Source organism: Bufo bufo, chromosome 3, assembly GCF_905171765.1.
Source record: "Bufo bufo chromosome 3, aBufBuf1.1, whole genome shotgun sequence".
Taxonomy (NCBI): domain Eukaryota; kingdom Metazoa; phylum Chordata; class Amphibia; order Anura; family Bufonidae; genus Bufo; species Bufo bufo.
In genome coordinates, this window is record NC_053391.1 from 144,670,684 (window position 1) to 144,693,190 (window position 22,507).

At 41.5% G+C, this 22,507-nt stretch overlaps 1 protein-coding gene across 3 annotated transcripts in view; it reads left to right on the plus strand.

Annotated features, from left to right (window-relative positions):
* SH3KBP1 (SH3 domain containing kinase binding protein 1) overlaps nt 1-22,507 on the plus strand; it is a 424,339-nt gene that overhangs the window by 383,604 nt on the left and 18,228 nt on the right. For all 3 annotated transcript variants that reach the window (XM_040423674.1, XM_040423675.1, XM_040423676.1), the window contains 2 exons: nt 21,268-21,377; nt 21,946-22,071. In XM_040423674.1, coding sequence (XP_040279608.1) covers nt 21,268-21,377; nt 21,946-22,071 — 236 coding nt within the window. The remainder of the gene's footprint in view (nt 1-21,267; nt 21,378-21,945; nt 22,072-22,507) is intronic.

Sequence of the window (22,507 nt, forward strand, 5' to 3'; positions counted from 1 at the left end):
ACTTGTCATTACACTGCACCGCTGTAACTTCCGAGACGACGGGCAGTGTAATGAACAGGAAGCAGTGGTTGCATGGAGCTCCACCTCCTCTTCAAACAGCTGATCAGCAGGGGTGCCAGTTCTCGGACCCCCACCCATCAGATATTGATGACCTATTCTAACAAATATAAATATATAGTAGGACAATCCCTTTTAAAGGATTTTTGGTTCCGTTCATCCTACTACACCATTATGGTATGCGTTATAATGTCTAATAACAGCAATCTTTATTCTCCAAATACTGCGAGTTCGAGGTGCGACACTCATTGAGTGGGAAAACTATTAAATGTATTATGTTGTAAATTCTAGAGAATTTTACTGTAAAACCCATTTCACATGAAGCTTAAAAAGTCCACATGAAGACCAGGACATGCAGCACATTTTAAAATGCTGTGAATTCTCTCCAGAAGTTGATTTTTTTACTTATTGCATTGAAGTGGGTGAAATCCATGGTACAAGCTATATGCTTACATTGCAGAGTTTAATGCCCGTTTACTGTGGCTTCTTTTGCAGTAAATCCTTAAAGGGAATCTGTCAGCAATTTTAACCATGCTAAACTGTTAACAGCACTAGGTAGGGGCTGGTGATAGTAGTAGAAACACACCTTTTGCGGATCTTTTATCAGGAGTAGTGTGAATATGAAGATTTATTCTGCCAGTCTCCGCCCAGAGTGAAGCTTCACTGTGATGTTCTCTCTGCATTGATCTGCTCTCAGTGGGAGCTGTAGTGGTCCCCTGGTTGAATGCTACAGCTGCAAAGCATAGAGCAGTTCACAGTGAAGGCCCACGGGTTTTTAGCTCTCTGTTTAAACACCTAAAATCTGTTTTGCATTTGCAGCTCCTGCCTGACATTGAGCACTGCTGCTTAGCTGACTTGGAAACAGTCATTCTGTTCTCCTGTTATGATTAATATTACCTGTCTGGAGGATAGGTCATCAATATCTGTAGTCTGGAGAATCCCTTAAAGGGAACCTGTCACCGGGATTTTGTGTATAGAGCTTTTATTGTGTAAAAAAAAACGATTTGATACATATGCAAATTAACCTGAGATGAGTCCTGTCCCTGAGATGAGTCAGGTTAATTTGCATATGTATCAAATCGTTTTTTTTTTACACAATAAAAGCACACAGAGCTATGGGGACTGGATATTGCGGATGTGCTAGCGGCCATCTAGCAACCCATGTCCTCAGCTCTATTCACAAAATCCCGGTGACAGGTTCCCTTTAAGTATCTTACAATATTTTGTATGTGCAAAATACTGACATTTTACTTTTATGTCACTGTTCTGGACAATCCTTTTAGCATGAATAGAGATGTGTTAATCCCAGTGGTCATGCAGTAAACGGCTCCCTTCCCTCTATGTACTTTCTTCTTGCTGGTTTAGATAGTAAAGGACCTGCTGGGAATGTAATACCTATTAGTTTTAGTATAATACAAATATAAATGTTTCTGTATTTTCTTTATTACGTAAATCGGTCATTTCTTATAATATTGTTCAGTGCCACACTTAACATTCTGGACTCAGGCAGTCACACCCATGCACTCCATTTATGGCCTTGTAAAGGGGAGATATACGGCATTGGATTTCATATAAAATATTTCCAGGAGGGCCATATTTTAGGAACGTTTGTACGTTTAGTCTATGAGTTGACATCATCTTTGAACGAATGCCAGATATTACTTAGTAAGTGGGACATTGTCTTGCATCTGGTAAATCAAAGAAATATCAGTTTGACGTCCAAATTCTTTACTCATGGGGTACAGCAGTGAAAGGAAAACACTGATGAATCAAGCACTGGCTACTCTATCATAATCTATAATCAATGGTTAATAGATTTCCAGCACATTCTGTCTGCAAAATGACTATTGAGGAGGACGTAACAATAATGGTGCATTGGAATGGGAGGTCCCACCTAAACCATGGCACGTGGTCTCATGTGGTATTGCTGGTCAAATGGACACTCAAGGAAGCCCTCATGCACCCCTGCTGAGTACCATTGTGATCATGGTCATCACTGACTGAACAATTGTTTACTAGGAACCTTCCTCACGTTGTGTTGTCTCCCTTCTTTACTCCATTACTACTCTGTTCCCTCTCTGCTCCACACTATTTTCCATGCACTATGTGACTGCATTAGGGAAGCCCTGTCATTACATCTATGAAAACATGATAGTAGCCCCTGAGTGCCATTATATAACATAATAGTTCCGGTAATACGTGGAACACGCAGCTTCCAGCAGCTCTGCGCTTTTATATTATTATATTTGAAAATGACTAGGAACGCAACGTCCTAGCGTAGCAGCACTTTACTTTTAGGTCACGTAACACAATCGTTTTCTAGTAATGTGGAGATGAAAATTCTGACTAATAGAACAGAGATGACAAATGCTGTGTAACCCAGCTCATCTGTGTGCGGTGGGCAGAGGGGGTGCCCCGCACCGTCCTGTTAGAGGCACATTGCTAGTAAGGGAAGGTCTCTGGTAAACAGATCATGTAAGATTTAACATGTGTCACTTCTCCAATGTCATCTGCTCAAGTCACTCAGTTGAGTAACAGCTACTTTGTTACTCTGGAGCTACGAGCAGCGAGACCCAAACTCTTTCTTGTCTGCCAGGTATGATTTTATTGCATTGCCATGGCAGGATCCAATTTTATATCTTTACATGATCATTTTTTAGTAGCAGTCTGATCAGAATGAAAGCAGCAGAGCACTGCAAGCCAGTGTGCCTTTAGCAAAGGGCATCAATATCTCAGATAAGCAGAGAAGTAATACTAAGCACTGGTTTTTATAGTCATAATAGACCAAGTAAATTGTATATGTGTGAAAATAATCCATGCAGATTAGTGATGAGGGGATTCTTAAGGGTGGAGGGAGGGAAACAGAAGAGGGCAGCAGTACCTTGTCTCCTTTAGGGCTCATGCACACGACAGTATTTAGCGTTCAGTATACTGGCTGTTTTTTTTTGTTCAGTATGCGGTACATATACTGAACCATTCATTTCAATGTTTCAGCAAAAAAAACTGAAGTGTCTCCATATGCATTCCGTTTCAGTATTTCCGTACCGTGAAAAGATAGAACATGTCCTATTCTTGTCCGCAAATCACGGTGCTTGGCTCCATTCAAGTCAATGGGTCCTCAAAAAAAACGGAACACATACGGAAATGCATCCGTATGTCTTCCGTATCCGTTCCGTTTTTGCTGAACCATCTATTGAAAATGTTATGCCCAGCCCAATTTTTTCTATGTAATTACTGTATACTGTATATGGCATACGGAAAAACGGAACGGAAAGGAAACGGAAACACAATGGAAACTAAAAACGGAACAACGGATCCATAAAAAACGGACCGCAAAACACTGAAAAAGCCATACTGTTGTGTGCATGAGCCCTTATATGCATCTCAATATCTATTATATCGCCATATTGTTGCATTGACTGATCCTATATGCACTTATAAATATTCGACGTGGATTAGAAGTGGAAGAAAGGTATTTCTAGATTACGTATTGCCTTCAGGACCTTTTATTTTGCTACTGCAAATATGCAGAATGTAAATGACTTTTAATACCTGCAATAGAATGTCTCCAGAGAAATGTGGAGTGTCGAATTCCCAGAGTGTCACCCACCCTTCATCCCAGGATATCCCCCTTGTCAGTCCTCATTGTTTGTCTCTTCATTTATCTCTATAGTTTTTTACTGCAGCCACCATTAGGAGTTCCGTATCCTGTTAGTCCTAAAGACATAAAAAAATAATATAACACAAGATTCATACTAATTTATACAGAAGAGTCTAGAAATCTACAGTTAGGACCCCAACAATTTTGAGTTACGCCATGATCTTATCAGCTTTAAAGACTATGGAAACCTTGAAACATGTTCTTTGAGTAAAATTAACAGATTTTGACCAAAAAAATAATCACTTTTTTTTTTAAAGTTTTATTAAACAATGTTTCCATTTATCGCCTGCAGATACTCACATACATTGCAAGTTTCTCCATCATAAGAGCTTGGACTGCAGCCCCTCTCTGCCCTGCTGAACACTTAGGCCTTTTTCACACGGGCGTCCCGGATTTGCTCCGGATGCGTCGCGTGTGCTTTGCAGGAAACACGCAATTTCAGTCAGTTTTGACTGCGATTGCGTTCCGTTGTTCAGTTTTTATTGCGCGGGTGCAATGCGTTTTGCACGCGCGTGATAAAAAACTGACTGTGGTACCCAGACCCGAACTTCTTCACTGAAGTTCAGGTTTGGGTTAGGTGTACTGTAGATTTTATTATTTTCACTTATAACATGGTTATAATGGAAAATAATAGCATTCTTAATACAGAATGCTAACTAAAATGTGGCTTGAGGAGTTAAAAAAAATAATAATAATTAACTCACCTCATCCAATTGATCGCGCAGCCGGCATCGTCTTCTTTTTTCTCCTTTAGGACCTGCAAAGGGACCTTTGATGACGTAATCGCGCTCAGCACGTGTTGAGCGTGGTGACGTCAGCGCAGGTCCTGCTGAATGAAGATAGAAGATTACGTCATCAAAGGTCCTTTCGCAGGTCCTGAAGGAGAGGAAGAAAGAAGACGATGCCAGGTACGCGAACAAAAGGATGAGGTGAGTTAATTAATTTATTTATTTTTAACCTCTGAAGCCACATTTTACTATGCATTCTGTATTAAGAATGCTATTATTTTCCCTTATAACAATGTTATAAGAGAAAATAATACAGTGATTAGACTTTAATGGAGTTGCTCATCCCTATCATCTCCTAGCAACCATGCATGAAAATCGCACCGCATCTGCACTTGCCTGCGGATGTTTGCGATTTTCACGCAGACCCATTCATTTCTATGGGGCCTGCGCAACGCAGAATATGGAACATGCTGCGATTTTCATGCAACGCACAAGTGATGCGTAAAAATCACTGCTCATCTGAACAGTCCCATTGAAGTGAATGGGTCCGGATTCAGTGCGGGTGCAATGCGTTCACCTCACGCATTGCACCCGTGCGGAATTCTCACCCGTGTGAAAGGGGCCTTATAAAGCTTGCATCCCTTTTGATTTAGGCCTCTTTCACACGACTGTATGGCTTTTTCAGTGTTTTGCGGTCCGGTTTTCACGGATCCTTTGTTTTTTGTTTCCGTTTCTTTTTTTCCGTTCCGTATGGCATGTAAAGTATACAGTAATTCCAGGGCCACTTTAAGTTCCTAGTGTGCCCCTGACAGAAAGGAAGTTGTCTCCTCTCCCATTCCCACAATCACTACTTATCTCATATTTTTCCTATTTTTCGGTATCTCTTGCTACTGTTACCTTAAAGTGGTAATTCACAGCAGAATTCCAGGGTATTATTCTGTCAGTAAAGGTCAGAAGACAGGGGTGTGTTATAATAGCCCGGCTATATCTTTATAACGTACTGTAGCACGGTTAGAATTCATGCACGAGGCGAGTAGCGAGGTTTTGTTTTATCCGTTATATCATTTACTTATTTCTAAGGTATCTCCTCTTTTGCTGTTGTCATGTTTTATTCATGTGGGAGGCGAGAGGCACCATCAGTTGTGTAAATGAGCATCGATGCTATTCTTCAGGGATATGTTTTGAAGAGGATGTACTTTCTCCTCTGGATCCAGCTGTGGATTTGTTATCATTTGACTTGTATATCAGTATTTTATGTGTCAGATACAAAGATATTGCCATTTGCATGTAGCGCTTGGCCTACTATAAGATACAAAGAGCTTCATTATGAACAGTTCATCTCATGAATTATATTTGAACCAAACCGGTAACTTACTGCCACCAGTAACCTTTCATCTTTACTGGTTCTGTAACAATTTCAGACAAGGTTAACCCCTTAACAACCTACCTATTTTGGGTCTTAACTAATTCAAGCTGCTTTCACACAGTCAGTGTTTGGTCATTGTTTGTTCAGTGACTTCAGTCAGTGATTGTTAAAACCTGGAGTGAAGCCTTTACAGAGATAAGGTTTAATGGAAAGATTTCCACTTGTACTCCTTTTTAGATTTTTAGATGACTGGCACACAAAAAAAGTAAAAAGCTACAACTACACAGCTAGAAAAACAGTTAACCCTTTTTGACAGAACGGCTCAATATTTTTAATCTAAAATGAGTAAAATGCAATCATAAAAAATTTCCCCATGAATGTGTACATAGCTTTTAACTCCCAGAAAACCCCTATAATATCATTGATGATAAAGTCCATACATATCAGACTGCTTTTACTTTGCATTAAAGCTGCCTAATGCAGAAAAATCAGCGACTACCTACGATGCGCATTGAGTGGGAGTTTTAATCAGAGCAGAACAAAACAATCAGTAATCCTCATACCCTGCTGCTTCCTATAGGGATATTATTCGAAATCATTGCAATTGAATAAAGATCATGGTGAACCTCACAATAAGACATAAGCAGTTTCTATTTGTGTAATTAGTGTAGAGATTAGTGTATTATTTTGTTTATTATAAAGATTGATGATCCAGTAATGGCAACACTGGTAAAAGTCCCTCAACTACCGCTATATCATACATTGAATGGTATATAGAATTACTAGAATATATAATTATTTTCCAGCTCAGTATTAAAGGGGTTTTCCCATCTCAGACAATGGGGGCATATCGCTAGAATATGCCCCCATTGTCTGATAGGTGCGGGTCTGACTGCTGGGACCCGCATCTACAATGAGAACGGAACCAGGAAATGAACAGAGGGGGCGCACTGCGCATGCGCAGCCGCCCTCCATTCATTTCTATGGGGCCGCCAAAAATAGCTGAGCGCTGGCTCGGCTATTGCCTTCTGCCCCATAGAAATGAATGGGAGCATGGTCCGTGCATGCTCACTTCTATGGGAGCAGCGCTTGGTGGTGGACGGTCCTCCAGCAACAGCTCTCTCCGCTTCGTTCTCGTTGTAGGTGCGGGTCCCAGCGGTGGGACCCGCACCTATCAGACAATGGGGGTATATCCTAGCATTATGCCCCCATTTTCTGAGATGGGAATACCCCTTTAAGATTTAAATAAAGACAGAAAAAGGGAATATATTGGTGTCACGGTGGAGAGTGGGGGAAACTCCACACCATACAATGTAGGTTGGCGGGATATGCCACTAGGCCTGGAAACAGGAATAAAGGGAGCAGGTAGCCTTCTAACACATCCCTAAATCCTAGCCCTGACCTCCTAACTGTGTGATCGAACCCTAATGGTGGAAGGGCTCATATCTGGAAACTTGGGCCCTACTAACCCTAGAGATCCCTGGTAATAATGTCAGGGCTAGGAGACAACCTGTTCATCCATGACACGGATGAATCGGAGTCTCCAGCAGGCCTAGCAACAAGAAAGGAGCAGACAGTAGCATAAACCAGATTGGCAGGTAAGCACCCAGCGCAAACAACACACACTGGAACAACAGCACTTACCTGCCACAACAACTGGATGAAACAACAACTGCTACTGACTAGTGGTTCCCTCTCTGGGAAACCCTGGAGCCCACTTCCGTAGGCAGGTGGTCAATGCGGTTCCCCCTTCGAGGAACCCAGGAGCCTCCTCACCGAAGACACAACACACAGGGAAACGCCTTGCATACATGCTGGACGAACAACACCAAAAGACCAGACATGAAACTACAAGAAGTACAACACACCCTGAACATAAACCCACACCAAACATCAACACAGGTAAGGTAGGGAACATGGAGGATACATAAGGGAAGACAATCTATGTCCAACAAGGTGGCCCTCAAACTAGACAGATGGTAAGGTCCAGGATGGCGGCATACCTCCAGCTCCACCAGAAGCTGAAGTCCCAGTAACCTCAGGCTCCAAGCCCAAGTACTATAAGAGCCCACACCCAGCTCCACCTTGCTCACAATTTAACCCCATACCCACCAGAATGGGAAGAGACAACAACCTTAAAGGGGAAGTGTGTAAACTACAATTTGCCACCGGCAACAAGCATGCACGGCTAAAGTGTCAGGGTCCACTACCACCAGACCATGACACAGCCGTGACAATTGGATACATCTTAATATCAGAATGAATTTCAGGAGGAAACCAGACAACTCCTGTAATAGAGAATAGATAATTACTTACCTGACAGATCCCGTACCACCGCTCTGGTTCTCCTGGCAGGGCTCTGTTTTCCTGGCTGCAGTGGTGACATCATATTGACAACACATGACCCCTGCAGCCAATCATTGGCCTCAGCTGTGCATTGACTAGGCCAGTGGTCACGTGTTGTTGATGTGATGTCTCCGCTGCAGCCAGGAAAACAGAGCTATGCCGGGAGAACCAGAGTGGTGTCACAGATTCTGCCAGGTAAGTAATCATCTATTCTTTCTTACAGGTAGATCCCCTGATTTGTCCGGTTTTGTCTTAGGCCTCTTGCACACAACCGTATGTCTTTGGCCTCTTGAACATGACCGTATGGCTTTTTCAGTATTTTGCAGTCCGCAAAAAATGGATCCACAAAAAATACGTTTGTGTGCATTCCGTTTTTTGCGCCCCTGATAGAACAGTACTATCTTTGTCCGTTCTGCGGACAATAAGGCTCCATTCACACGTCTGCAATTGTGGTCCGCATCCGTTCCACCAATGTGCGGAACGGGTGCGGATCCATTCATTCTCTACGGGGACGGAATGGATGCGGACAGCACACAGTGCTTTGAATGGAACGGAAATACAGAAACGGAAGGCATATGGAGTACCTTCTGTTTTTTTTTGCGGACCGATTGAAATGAATGGTTCCGTGTACGGACTGTATACGGAATACAAAAAGCGGAACGGAAACGGAAAAAAAAAATTTTTTTTTGCAAGAGGACTTTTTCTGTATTTTGCTGTCCGCAAAATACGTATCCGCAAAAAATATGGATGACGTCCGTGTGCATTCCGTTTTTTGCGGACCGGAACAGCTGGCCCATGATAGAACAGTACTATCCTTGTCCGTTATGCGGACAATAATAGGACATGTATCTTTGCACAGAATGGAAATATGGAAACGGAAGGCATACGGAGTACCTTCTGTTTTTTTTGCTGACCCGTTGAAATGAATGGTTCCGTATATGGTCCTTATAGGGAATGCAAAAAACGGAACGTTTTGCGGGCCGTTTTTTGCGTTCCATATACGGTCCGTATACTGAACCATTCATATCAATGGTTCCGCAAAAAAAAACGGAATGTACTCCGTATGCATTCCGTTTCCGGATTTCCGTTTTTCCGTTCCGTTGAAAGATAGAACATGTCCTATTATTGCCCGCAAATCACGTTCCGTGGCTCCATTCAAGTCAATGGGTCCGCAAAAAAAACCGAACACATATGGAAATGCATCCGTATGTCTTCCGTATCCGTTCCGTTTTTGCGGAACCATCTATTGAAAATGTTATGCCCAGCCCAATTTTTTCTATGTAATTACTGTATACTGTATATGCCATACAGAAAAACGGAACGGAAACACAACGGAAACAAAAAAACAGAACAACGGATCCGTGAAAAACGGACTGCAAAACACTGTAATAGTCATACGTTCGTGTGAAAGAGGCCTAACTGTAGGGTTCTGATTTTTACATGTAACCTGCTGAACCCGGACAACCCCTTTAACATTTCAGGCAAAGGTGCTTAAAAAGCAATTCCTGTTGCAGCAAATAGGAGTTGTTCTTTATAAAATGAAAAGTTATTCAATTTTTCTGTAGCAATTCCTCCGGTTTTCAAAATCTCTGCTTGCAGTCATTCGGTAGGAACTTTCATTGTGTACTTTGAGATCTGGCCTAGTCATGTGATGGACACACATGCGCAGGAATAATGGTTACAGAGCTGTGTCTTATAACCAATCGTGCACCTGTGTGTCCATCACATGATCAGGGTAGATTGTTAACCTCTTAAAGGGATTCTCCTGGAATAAAGACTTCTTCTCTAATGCCCACAGCCTGCCACCGTCAATAAAACATTCATGTATGTATTGTAATGCATTGCAGAGGGGATCAGACCCTCAAAAGTTGAAGTCCCAGAGTGGGACAGAAATAAAGTTTAAAAAAAAAAAGTTACAAAAAGTGTTTTCAATAAAAAAAATAAAGTTTCAAGTTAAAAAAAGAAAAAACGCCCCTTTCCCCTAATTTTATAATAAAAAAAATAGAAAAAAATGAAAAAACACACATATTAGATATTGCCGCGTCTGTAACGGCCAGCTCTATAAATATATTACATGATCCACCCCGTCCGATAGACACCATAAAAAAATAAAAATAACAACAGTGTCAAAAATAGGACCAATCTAACCGTCACCTCATCCCGCAAAAATGAGCCCCTACATAGGACAATCGCCCAAAAAAAAAAAAATATGGAGACACTAAAACATGATTTTTTTTTGTTTTAAAAATTATATTAGTGTAAATATACATATTACACAATATTAGACATATTAGGTATCGCCGCATCCGTAAAAACTTTCTCTATAAAAATAACACATTTCCTAAACCCTCAGATGAACACCGTAAAAAAATTAAAAAAACGTGTCAAAAAAGCAATTTTTTTGTCTCCTTACATCACAAAAAGTGTAATACCAATATCAAAAAGTCATATGCACCCTAACATAGTACCAATCAAACCGTCATCTCATACCAAAACAAATGAGCCCCTACATAAGACAGTCGCCCAAAAAATAAAAAAAATATATGGCTTTCAGAATATGGAGACACTAAAAAATATTTTTTTTCAAAAATGATTTATTATATAAAACTGAAACAAACAACAAAAAAAGTTGTCATATTTGGTATTGTCGCGTCCGTAACAACCTGCTCTATAAAAATAGCTCATGATCTAACATGTCAGATGAACATTGTAAATAACAAAAAATAAAAACAGTACCAAAACAGTTATTTTTTTACCTTGCCTCACAAAAAGTGTAATATAGAGCAACCAAAAATCATCTGTACCCAAAAATATTACCAACAGAACTACAACCTTATCCCAAAGGTTTCCAAAATGGGGTAACTTTTTTGGAGTTTCTACTCTAGGGGTGCATCTGGGGGTTCTTTAAATGTGACAGAACTACAACCTTATCCCATAGTTTCCAAAATGGGGTAACTTTTTTGGAGTTTCTACTCTAGGGGTGCATCTGGGGGTTCTTCAAATGTGACATGGCAAGTTATAATTATCCCAGTGAAATCTGCCCTCCAAAAACCATATGGTGTTCCTTTCCTTTTGCGCCCTGCCGTGTGCTGTACAGCAGTTTATGACCACATATGGGGTGTTTCTGTAAACTACAGAATCAGGGCAATAAATATTGAGTTTAGTTTGGCTGTTAACCCTTGATTTGTTAGCGGAGGGAAAAAATGATTAAAATGGAAAACCTGCCAAAAAAGGAACACCTAAAGGGTTAACACCGTTTGTAAAATCAGTTTTTAATACCTTGAGGGGTGTAGTTTCTAAAATGGGGTCATTTTTGGGTGGTTTTTATTATGTAAGCCTCACAAAGTAACTTCAGACCTGAACTGGGCCTTAAAAAGTGGGTTTCGGAAATTTTCGGAAAACTTTCAAGATTTGTTTCTAAACTTCTAAGCCTACCAACGTCCCCAAAAAATAAAATGGCATTCCCAAAATGATCAAAACATGAAGTAGACATATGGGAAATGTAAAGTAATAACTATTATATGAGGTATCTATATCTGTTTTAAAAGCAGAGAAATTGAAATTTGGAAAGTTGCGAATTTTTCCAAAAAATGAAATATTTTGATTTAAATTAACAACTGTCATAAAGTACAATATGGGATGAGAAAACAATCTCAGAATGGCTTTGATGAGTAAAAGTGTTTAAAAGTGACACATGTCATAAAGTGACACATGTCAGATTTGCAAAAAATGGCCTGGTCCTTAAGGTGAAAAATGGCCTGGTCCTTAAGGGGTTAAAGTAAACAATAAAAGTTCTTATTGAACGACAGCAAGCTAATATCTTAAAAACTGTGATGATATAGAAAGTGTATTGAAAAACTCTATAACTATTTTGTTATACAAAGAATATCATTTTTATTGATGGAATAGTCCTTTTTTGCAGGGCATGTGGCAGTGGTCTATGACACAGAAACTTCTTCAGACCTTGCACAAGACATTTCTTTAAAGGATTATCCAGCCTTTTGGACTTACCGTAATTTTAACTGTAGTAAGCAGCTATTGAAAAAATCATACTCCCCTGCTCCCGGCCTCTCTGTTCTGGCTCCCTGGCCCGTTCAGCAACTTTCTGGTCCATGGCCTGTAAACTTCCAGACAGATGCCACAGGCCTCAGCGTGACATGACCTCAAGCAACACATCAGTGCTGGGACAAGTGTCACTTGGGGACACATCACTGCTGAGGCCAGTCATTGGCTGCAGCAGCATATATGACTCTGTCAATCTAGAAGTTTATAGGCTGGGGATCAGAAGATCTCTGAATGAGGCCAGGACGCCAGAGCGGAGCGCTGGGGAGCAGGCGAGTATCATTTATACAATAGGTACAACAACCTGCTGATCACAGTTGACAAAATTCCAAAAGGCTGGACAACCCCTTTAAGGGGATGTTCATACAAGGTGGATGCATTCAATTTTCCAGCTGGATTTTGCCAGCAGAAAATCTGCAGTGTGTACAGTAGCACAAAGAATCAAAAAATCTACGTGGAATCCGCATGACAATTTTGGGGTGGATTTTAAATCCACGGTTTGTACGTTTAGGTTGTGGATTCTCGCATGTAAATTTATGTAGCGGATTTTCACTGCAGATTTCACCCGTTGCACCCGAGTGAAATCCACAGCAAAATCTGCCACAGATATGCAAGTAGCTTGTGGATTTTGCCATGGACTTATCCTGGATAAGGCAGGTTTTTTCCTCTCAGTTTACGTCCCATGTGCACCTTAATGCTACCTTATCTTATTACCATAAACAGATGAATTTCAAACAGGCATCCACAACATGTCCATAAAGGGTTAAGTTAGTGAACCCTAAGGCCTCTTTCACACGGGCGAGATTTCTGCGCGGCTGCAATGCGTGAGGTGAACGCATTGCACCCGCACTGAATCCAGACCCATTCATTTCTATGGGGCTGTGCACATGAGCGGTGATTTTCACGCATCACCTTTGCGTTGCGTGAAAATCGCAGCATGTTCTATATTGTGAGTTTTACACGCAACGCAGGCCCCATAGAAGTGAATGGGGCTGCGTGAAAATCGCAAGCATCCGCAAGCAAGTGTGGATGCGGTGCGATTTTCACGCACGGTTGCTAGGAGACGACCGGGATGGGGACCCGATCATTATTATTTCCCCTTATAACATGGTTATAAGGGAAAATAATAGCATTCTTAATACAGAATGCATAGTACAATAGCGCAGCCGGCATCTCTTCTGTCTTCTTCTTTGAGGAATAGGACCTTTTGATGACGTCACTGCGCTCATCACATGGTCCGTCACATGATCCATCACCATGGTAAAATATGTGATGGACCATGGGATGAGCGCAGTGACGTCATCAAAGGTCCTATTCCTCAAAGAAGAAGACAGAAGAAATGCCGACTGCGCGAACAAGTGGATTAAGGTTAAATTTTATATATATTTTTTTTAACCCCTCCAGCCCTATTGTACTATGCATTCTGTATTCAGAATGCTATTATTTTCCCTTATAACCATGTTATAGGGGAAATAATACAATCTACACAACCTTGAACCCAAACCTGAACTTCTGTGAAGAAGTTCGGGTCTGGGTACCACATTCAGTTTTTTATCACATGCGTGCAAAACATTGCACCCGCGCGATAAAAACTGAACAATGGAACGCAATCGCAGTCAAAACTGACTGCAATTGGGTACCTACTCGCGCGGGTTTGCCGCAACGCATCCGGATCTTATCCGGACACGCTCGTGTGAAAGAGTTCTAAGAATTGCTGTGCTGTTCACTTGCCTATAGAATCGTGAAGTACATGGCAGGTTTCTTGCATAAATGTCATTAACTGTCCCACTTGTCTGAATTGGACTTGTAGAAATCCACGTGCTCACTGAAACAACCCCATTCATATGTATGGAAGTGATTTTTAGAAATTTCTGCAACAAATCTGCCGTATGTGAATATAACTTAGAGCCTCTCTCCCACTGTACCTATTAATTCATAATAAACAAGGATCCGAACTCAAGCTCAGGCTCTGTACATTGTCCACTTTGAGCTTGCATTATGCTGAAGTCTACCTCAACCTTAAGAGAAACTTTAAAACTAATTGTAAATGTGATAAAAAGCATATTTGGAACATATTTGAATTTTTATCTTATATACTGTATATATATATATATATATATATATATATATATATATATACACCGTATATATATTTATATATTTTTTACTTTTACTAGCGAAATAGGCATCTGAAGTTCAGGTTGCAATCTGTACTTTCGTACACTGCGGCCACACTAAGCACAGTACAGACCAGGACATTGCTGCTCCTGCCTGTACCACCGCTTCTCTTCCAAAGCCTGGCATACATGGGCTATGTCAGGCCTTAGCAGAGTGGGCACAGGCAGAGTAACAATGTGCCTTTGGAGCTCCTGCCCTGAGCTCGCTCCACAAATAGCCTGCACACCACATCGATACAGGCTATTAGAGGAGCGGAGCAAGTGCAGGTCAGGAGCTCCATAGCACATCCCTCCTGCTTCCTGTGGCCCATCTATGCCAGGCATTAGGAAAGCAGTGCTGGCACAGGCAGGAGCAGCGATGTAGGCCCCTGCCTGTACAGCCCTCAGTGCGGGTGCAGGGGAATCCGCACTCCTATACACAGCAGTGTACCAGTATACAGATTGAACTTCAGGTGCCTATTTCACTGGTAAAAGTAAAAAAGAAATAATTAAAGTACATTATAAATATGCTTTTTTAATCACATTTACAATTAGTTTTGATAGTTTCTTTGAAGGTTTAGGTATACTATTATTATTCTGGGTATCTTGATGAAACAAGCAGTGGGTGTGGAGGAGAGGGGGAGTAGTTATATCTCAGTAGCTGTCACACTTGAGATGCTGCATTGTTTGTTTCTCAGCTTTGTCTGTATGGTGCCGTCATTCCTTCCATTATAAGTGATGCTTCTTTTTTCCCATTCATTTTCCATCAAGCTGTCTTCACATTCATCTCTTTAGAATGGGTAACTACTCCTCTTCACTTGACGAGGGTAAGGCTTTCCTTCTCTTCCATGAGTGTGTAGTTGTAGAGTGCATGTTTGCAGTGGCAATCTCTTATCCCGCTCTGCACTGTACGGTTTTCAGGTTCCTACATTGTCTTACAGTGCAAAAGATCGCTTTCAGCTCCTCGTCAGTATCTCTCACACTGCCATTCTGATTTATCATTGCCTACAAGATGTCATTTGCATCACAATTTTGTTAATTTGTTAAATCTTTTCTAGAACATCACCATTTCCACAGGGGTGTATCATGCAACCCAGCGCAGTTTTCTTATGCGTTACTGTTATTACAGCTTTAATCAGCATATTGCATGTTAAAGTAACGTTGCGGCTTCAGCAACAAGTTGGGATTTTTTTTTAGAAGCGTCTGAATGTATTTCTGCTGTGATGAATCTGATATCATTTTTAAAGGTGTTCTGCAGTTTTTTTAAACTGATGATCTATCCTCTGGATAGATCATCAGCATCTGATCGGCGGGGGTCCGACACCCGGGACCCCTGCCGATCAGCTGTTTGAGAAGGCAGCGGCGCTGGCAGTTGCGCCGCGGCCTTCTCGCTGTTTACAGCAGGCCCAGTGACGTCACAACTAGTATCAATGGCATGGACGGGGCTAAGCTCTGTTCACTTGAATGGACCCCCTCCGTTCAGATGCTGATGATCTATCCAGAGGATAAAAACTGCAGAACCCCTTTAAGCTAATCTATAGAGCTCCCCTGATCTGGCTGCCTCAGTAAATAAATGTTTTTCCCATGAAACAATTCTGGAGCTTCTTTTCATACAACTGTACTTTGAGCCGTTCCTTTGTTATTCTTTGTAGAAATTTATGAATAAATGGACATTTGCGCGTGAACAGTTGGGGGGGTGTTCTTGCGCATTGTCCAAAGAGTGCTGCCAGTGTGGACTGTGCAGGGACACACCCCTTGGACACAGGAATGTTAACAACCAGATGTCAATTTTTTCATAAATTTCTAGGTGAATAACAGAGGAACTGCACAGATATGAGAACAGGTGCGACAGAATTGTTCTTTTATGAAGAATAATCATTATTACTGGAGCAGACATGTCAGAAACGCTGAAAGGAGGTCCTCTGATTTGGATCTAGATATAACCACATGCTTTTACAGAATTCCAATTCCATATATAAAAAATTACTGAAAGAACAGAACCTCTCACACTGTGAATACTTATTATTTTCTCATGAACCAGCCCTTGAAGGGGTGAAACTTATGTACATTTTTATAAGAGAGGGATTTCTGGGAGTGTTTCTCGGATTCATCTGTTGGGACTTCTTCTTGTGGCTACTGACTTTCAAGGATATTGTAAGAAAACCCTGAGGAACCAAGCTGCATAAGAAATATGGTACAGTGCATATGTAATTCTAGAATTCCCTAATGTTTCCAGAATTTTATCTGACTCTCATCAAACACTTCCTATTATATGTAATAATTTCTTTGCTTTCCATATAAACCATATGTTAGAACCTACAGCATGTGCTGCAGTTTTGTATCCACTTCTGGGAAATGTATGTTCTGCATTGTGTCATTGTATGGCTACAGCCACATGGAACAGAATCTCCTCCTGGTACATTTTGGTGTGAAAATGAGGGGATGGACCTTAGCAAGGGTCTAGGACTCAGCATTCCTGTTCTTCTACTGCAGACAGCACAGTGGGGGAAGGATCCTGCTGCAGCCCATTATTTTATAGCCAGCCACAGATTAAGGGCTCTTTCACACTTGCGTTCTTGTCTTCCGGCATAGAGTTCCGTCGTCGGGGCTCTATGCCGGAAGAATCCTGATCAGTTTTATCCTAATGCATTCTGAATGGAGTGAAATCCGTTCAGGATGCATCAGGATGTCTTCAGTTCCGGAACGGAACGTTTTTTGGCCGGAGAAAATACCGCAGCATGCTGTGCTTTTTGCTCCGGCCAAAAATCCTGAAGACTTGCCGCAAGGCCGGATCCGGAATTAATGCCCATTGAAAGGCATTGATCCGGATCCGGCCTTAAGCTAAACGTCGTTTCGGCGCATTGCCGAACCCGACGTTTAGCTTTTTCTGAATGGTTACCATGGCTGCCGGGACGCTAAATTCCTGGTTGCCATGGTAAAGTGTAGTGGGGAGCGGGGGAGCAGTATACTTACCGTCCGTGCGGCTCCTGGGGCGCTCCAGAGTGACGTCAGGGCGCCCCAAGCGCATGGATGACGTGATCGCATGGACATGTCATCCATGCGCATGGGGCACTCTGACTTCATTCTGGAGCGCCCCGGGAGCCGCACGGACTGTAAGTATACCGCTTCCCCGCTCCCCGCTCCTACTATGGCATCCAGGACTTTAATAGCGTCCTGGCTGCCATAGTAACACTGAACGCATTTTGAAGACGGCTCCGTCTTCAAATGCTTTCAGTACACTTGCGTTTTTCCGGATCCGGCGTGTAATTCCGGCAAGTGGAGTACACGCCGGATCCGGACAACGCAAGTGTGAAAGAGGCCTTATGAGGAGGAGAGGAGACGCATACAAGATTTCCCTATATATTTTCAGAGTTTTGATGGCATTATTATACAGAATAATATCTCTCTCTCCAGTTGCATATCTGATTCCAAATGGGGAAAAAAAGCCATACACAGCTTTAAAATCCCTATGCTGTACCAGCAGATGACCACTACAGCCAGTCACTGGTCACATGCCATACATAAGGTGATTGGCTGGAGCGGTCACATAGCCATTCAGCAATCCACAGACTGGTAAAAAGGTTTAAAAGGGGAGCATGGCTTTTTTCATTATGTTCTCATGTTTGCAGCTGTCAGTTTTTTTTAAAGCCTCATTCACATATCAGTGTTCGGTCAGTGATTTCCATCAGTGATTGTGGCCAAAACCAGGTGCGGCTCTAAACACAGAACAGGTGCAGATCTTCCCCTTATACCTTGTGTCTGTGGAGGCTCCAATCCTGGGTTTGGCTCACAATCACTGAAGGAAATCACTGACCAAACACTGACGTGTGAATGAGGCTTAAGCCTAAAACCCCACTAAATGGAACAGTGTAGTGTAGCTTCATTACTGTACTTTGTATATATAATTTCACTGATATGATGGTATATTATACACTTGCAAATGTAATTATGCACACATAATAAACCTACAGCTTGATTTTAATAATATGGAGTAAACTATCTGCTTCAGTTTATAGGGTTGGCTCTAAATAAGGACTTATAGTGAATATGTATGACAACAGCTTATTAATACTTGTCTGTAGTGTACTGTTTTCTCCACTACAGCACCACATATTGTATTACAGGTGGAAGGCAAAGCATTTTCCTGCTTGATAATTATCTATGTGGAATAGAGACCATTCTGTTTTTACGCATATTTACCTGGAGTGGGAACCTAAATTGAGCCGTCTGTGGTCACTAATGTGTTTCATGAGTGCTGTGCCATGGTTGGGGCCTGTTCACACAGCAGATTTTGACACTGTCAAAATTAACCATTTATTCTGCGTCAGAAGCCGCTGTGGTTTGTCCTGCGGTTTTTCACTTTAAATGCCATGAACCTGCTCTGGGTTTGGCCCCATTGAATGGAGCTAAGCTGAGCAGACACCAGCCACAGCGGTGTCTGCCTGGACACTGCACCAAGAGTGGACGCTTCCCTTCTTGCAGCAGTCGTGGCTTTAAACCACTGGCGGCGTGAACAGCAGTGCTGCCTCTCATTGCAAATAATGGAAGGCGGGCACCACACAGCTACTGCAGAAATCCACACCAAGATTCAGAAGGCAAAATCCACTTTGTGAACTGGCCCTTAAAGGTGTTCTATGGAACTTCAAAGGAAAAACTGAAAGTCAATATCATTTACAATATCATTTTGGTACAAATTCTTTGCATGTCTTCTGCTGCTAGTACCCCAACTAAATAGGTGACAACAAAATCGAAATAGTTTAATGGTACATGATGACTGTCTCCCATAATCTTCAAATGTTTGTATGCAGACAGAGAATTGTGGATTCCAGATATATACACACACATATTATTTATTTTATGCACTTATATAGCGGTATTATATTCCCCAGCGCTTTACAGACATTAGCATCATATTGTCCCCAATGGGGCTCACAATCTAAGGTCCCTATCAGTATATACGTCTTTGGAGTGTGGGAGAAAACCGGAATACCAGGGGGAAACCCACACAAACACGGGGAGAACATACAAACTCCATGCCCAGGACCCCTGCATACATATACAGTGTATATAAAATCTCTGGGAGTGGTCTTGAGCATTTCAAGATAAAGGGAAAAGACATTTCATATTTTTCCTTTTTTTCTTCTTGTTATCTGTCAGGTTGATGTGGGTGTCTATTCTGTGTTCACTGCATTAGATCAGTGGGGTCGCTGTTTGACCTTCTTGTGCTTGTTTTATATCATAAGCATTTTGACACATCTGTAATTATTGAGAAGCTAGAGCAGAAACGCACATTCATTCTTACATGGTGGACCAAGTGACATTGAAATGTTCATTTTTCTGTATACTCGACTGAAATAGTATAGAAAATAATCACAAATTTACCAGTGGATGTCCATGTATCCCCAGCACCTTATGTGCCAAATCACACAATATTATAATTTTGTTGTGCGTTGACAGGAGGGTAAAGGACAAAGATATTTTGGAGCCTCTAGAAAAAGTTTGAACTGACCAGTTAGTCCCATAATCTGATTCATTGCCCATACATAAAGTCGTGCCAACCGATCTCTAGAGACCGTGATGTAATGCTGCCTGCACATTTTATTGTGAGACTTGGGGGCTGCTCTGTGCCTTGTAAAGTGTTTATCACTCCTGTGAACTGGCCGCATGCTGTTTTATAAGGACTGTGTGTGTTCATTTTACCACTTGGCAGTGTTGGTTATGACCTGTTGACTATGTGTGATTATTGCATGGTTTAATAGGCAATAAGTCAAGACTCTTGGCAAACTAGTATAACTATACAGGCTAGTATTTTGGTTTGTTACTTTTTATGTAGCATGTTACTAGATATGGGTTTATTCTATGAAATATTAGACTGTGATTTTGTGGTACTTATGTCAGCAAGTCACCTATAAGCTTTCGGATGCAGGTGTGGATATCAGTTGTGAGCCTGAAGGTCCTTTAAAGAGAATCTGTAACCATGACCTTGGACTATTATCCGCAGTAATACATGAGGAGTTCTGCAGATAAGGAGTCCAGATACACTATCTGGCATGGTTTAAAGCTGTGCGGAAATACATTGTCAGGACTGCCTCTCCGGACTGTGTATTACAGCACAGTAGGAAAATAAGTAGTAGTGATCTGGATCTATGTGCGTACTCCTCATATATTACTGAAGATAATTGTTCAGCATCATGGTGACAGATTCCCTTTAACTCAGATGACATGAATATTTAACACGAATATCGCCTGAATGCTTGTTTGAACATACAATGCCCTACATATCAAGGGGTCAAACATTAATGATAATTGATTCATTTGTCGTTATTTGCCTTTATGAAGACATAGGGGATGTTCTGTCGCATGTAACAGAAAGTGTTGTAAGGGCGATCACAAGTTGTTCATATGAAGTTGACTCCCAATAATCAGCCAGTGTAAAAGGCCATTAACCCCTTCACGCATTATCACATACATGGTCATGATAATGTGTGAGCGTGCTGCTACACTGAGCTTGTTCCATATGCGGCTGATGTAGTCTATATACTTATAAGTAGTAATCCTTGCAGCAAAGGGATAGAATTACTGTATAAGAATCCTGGAAGAGCTTCATAGTAGACAGTAGACCCTTACAATGTCCAACGCTTCTGCTACTGAACTGAATAATTCTATGAAATGACAGAATGATAATGTCCTTCTATTCTCTATTTCCCATGTTCTTGTATAAATGAAGTAGACTTAGTGCTAATCATAGTAATGATAAGATGTGAGAGAATAACATTGCTGTTTGACAGTATCCAAGTTTTCATCTAAGAAGTGTCAGAAATGCTTTCACACAGTGTATGGATTGGTTGTCTAGCTACCCAGGTGTTGGCAGATTTGTATTTTATCTTCTAGATGTTGAAGGCTTCGATTCCCTTGTGTCAACTGGAGAGAAACTTAGTCACCCTACCGCTTCAAGACCTAAATCCAGCGGGAGACGTCCGCCTTCCCAGTCCCTGACATCGGTATGTCATGTGGCCGCAGGACATGTTTGAAACGAAGAAATACTGATGCTAAGCTGATAAATGTATAGACAGACCAACTGAGATATAAATGATCAAGGGGCAGCCTGTAATTTAATATACATGTGGGTGTTCTGCAAGATGACAGAGCTGCAGTGATACAAATACTCTGTCCTAATGACAGATCCAGAAGGATCTCACACCACATGTTCTTCTATTCATCCCATGCATTCGTCCTAGCTATTCAGCTGAACTTAGCTGGTAAATAACAGATTTGCGCAGTTTTCAGGGAGTGCTTCGTCTTCTCTTAGATGCTTTAATGCTTGAAGATAGGAGGAGGAAATAGCTGGGGCGGGAGGAAGCTCAAATGGCCCCAAGGGATCTGCTATGTTAAGAACTGCAACACATTACTTAGCTAACATTAGTATTGTTCTCTATTCAATTCATTTAGATTATAGACTATGACTGTGGTTGTAATAATGGAGATGACTGTCTTAATGTGCATCATCTCATGTCACATCACAGGCATTGTTATATTGTCCTGACTTTTCTTCATAACATTTTTTCTTAGTCCTCCCTTTCCAGTCCTGATTTCTTTGACTCCCCAAGCCCAGAGGATGACAAGGATGATCTCAACCACCTGTCACAGAGAACAATAGACCCCTCCAAGAAAAGCCCACGTAGTGTTACGTCACAGGTAAGTTAGCATGTGTTGTGAAGTCTGTCATTGCTTGCAAATTACCACCTACTGTAGTTTGCTAGAGCTTCATTGAATGAATACAATTATCAAACGGCAGGATCGGAAGAACAAGTTAATATGTCTGTCAGTCTCTTAGGTAGACGAGTGATAGGAAGCTAGGAGGAGTCTGAAGTCAGATTGAAGGAGTCTGCGGGAAAAAACAGGCCGCACATGGACTCCATCCATGTGCGGTCTATTAAAAAAAATGTTTCCAACCGGAACATGGATGATGTTTTAAAATGGACTGCGCACAGATGGAGTCCATTTATTGTACGTTTTGTCCCGTAGTCTTGAATGAAGGGAAAAACGGACAAAGATAGAACATGCTGCAATTTATTCTGCATGGACAGATTTATGGTACATGCTGAAAATTGTCTGTGTGAATATACCCATT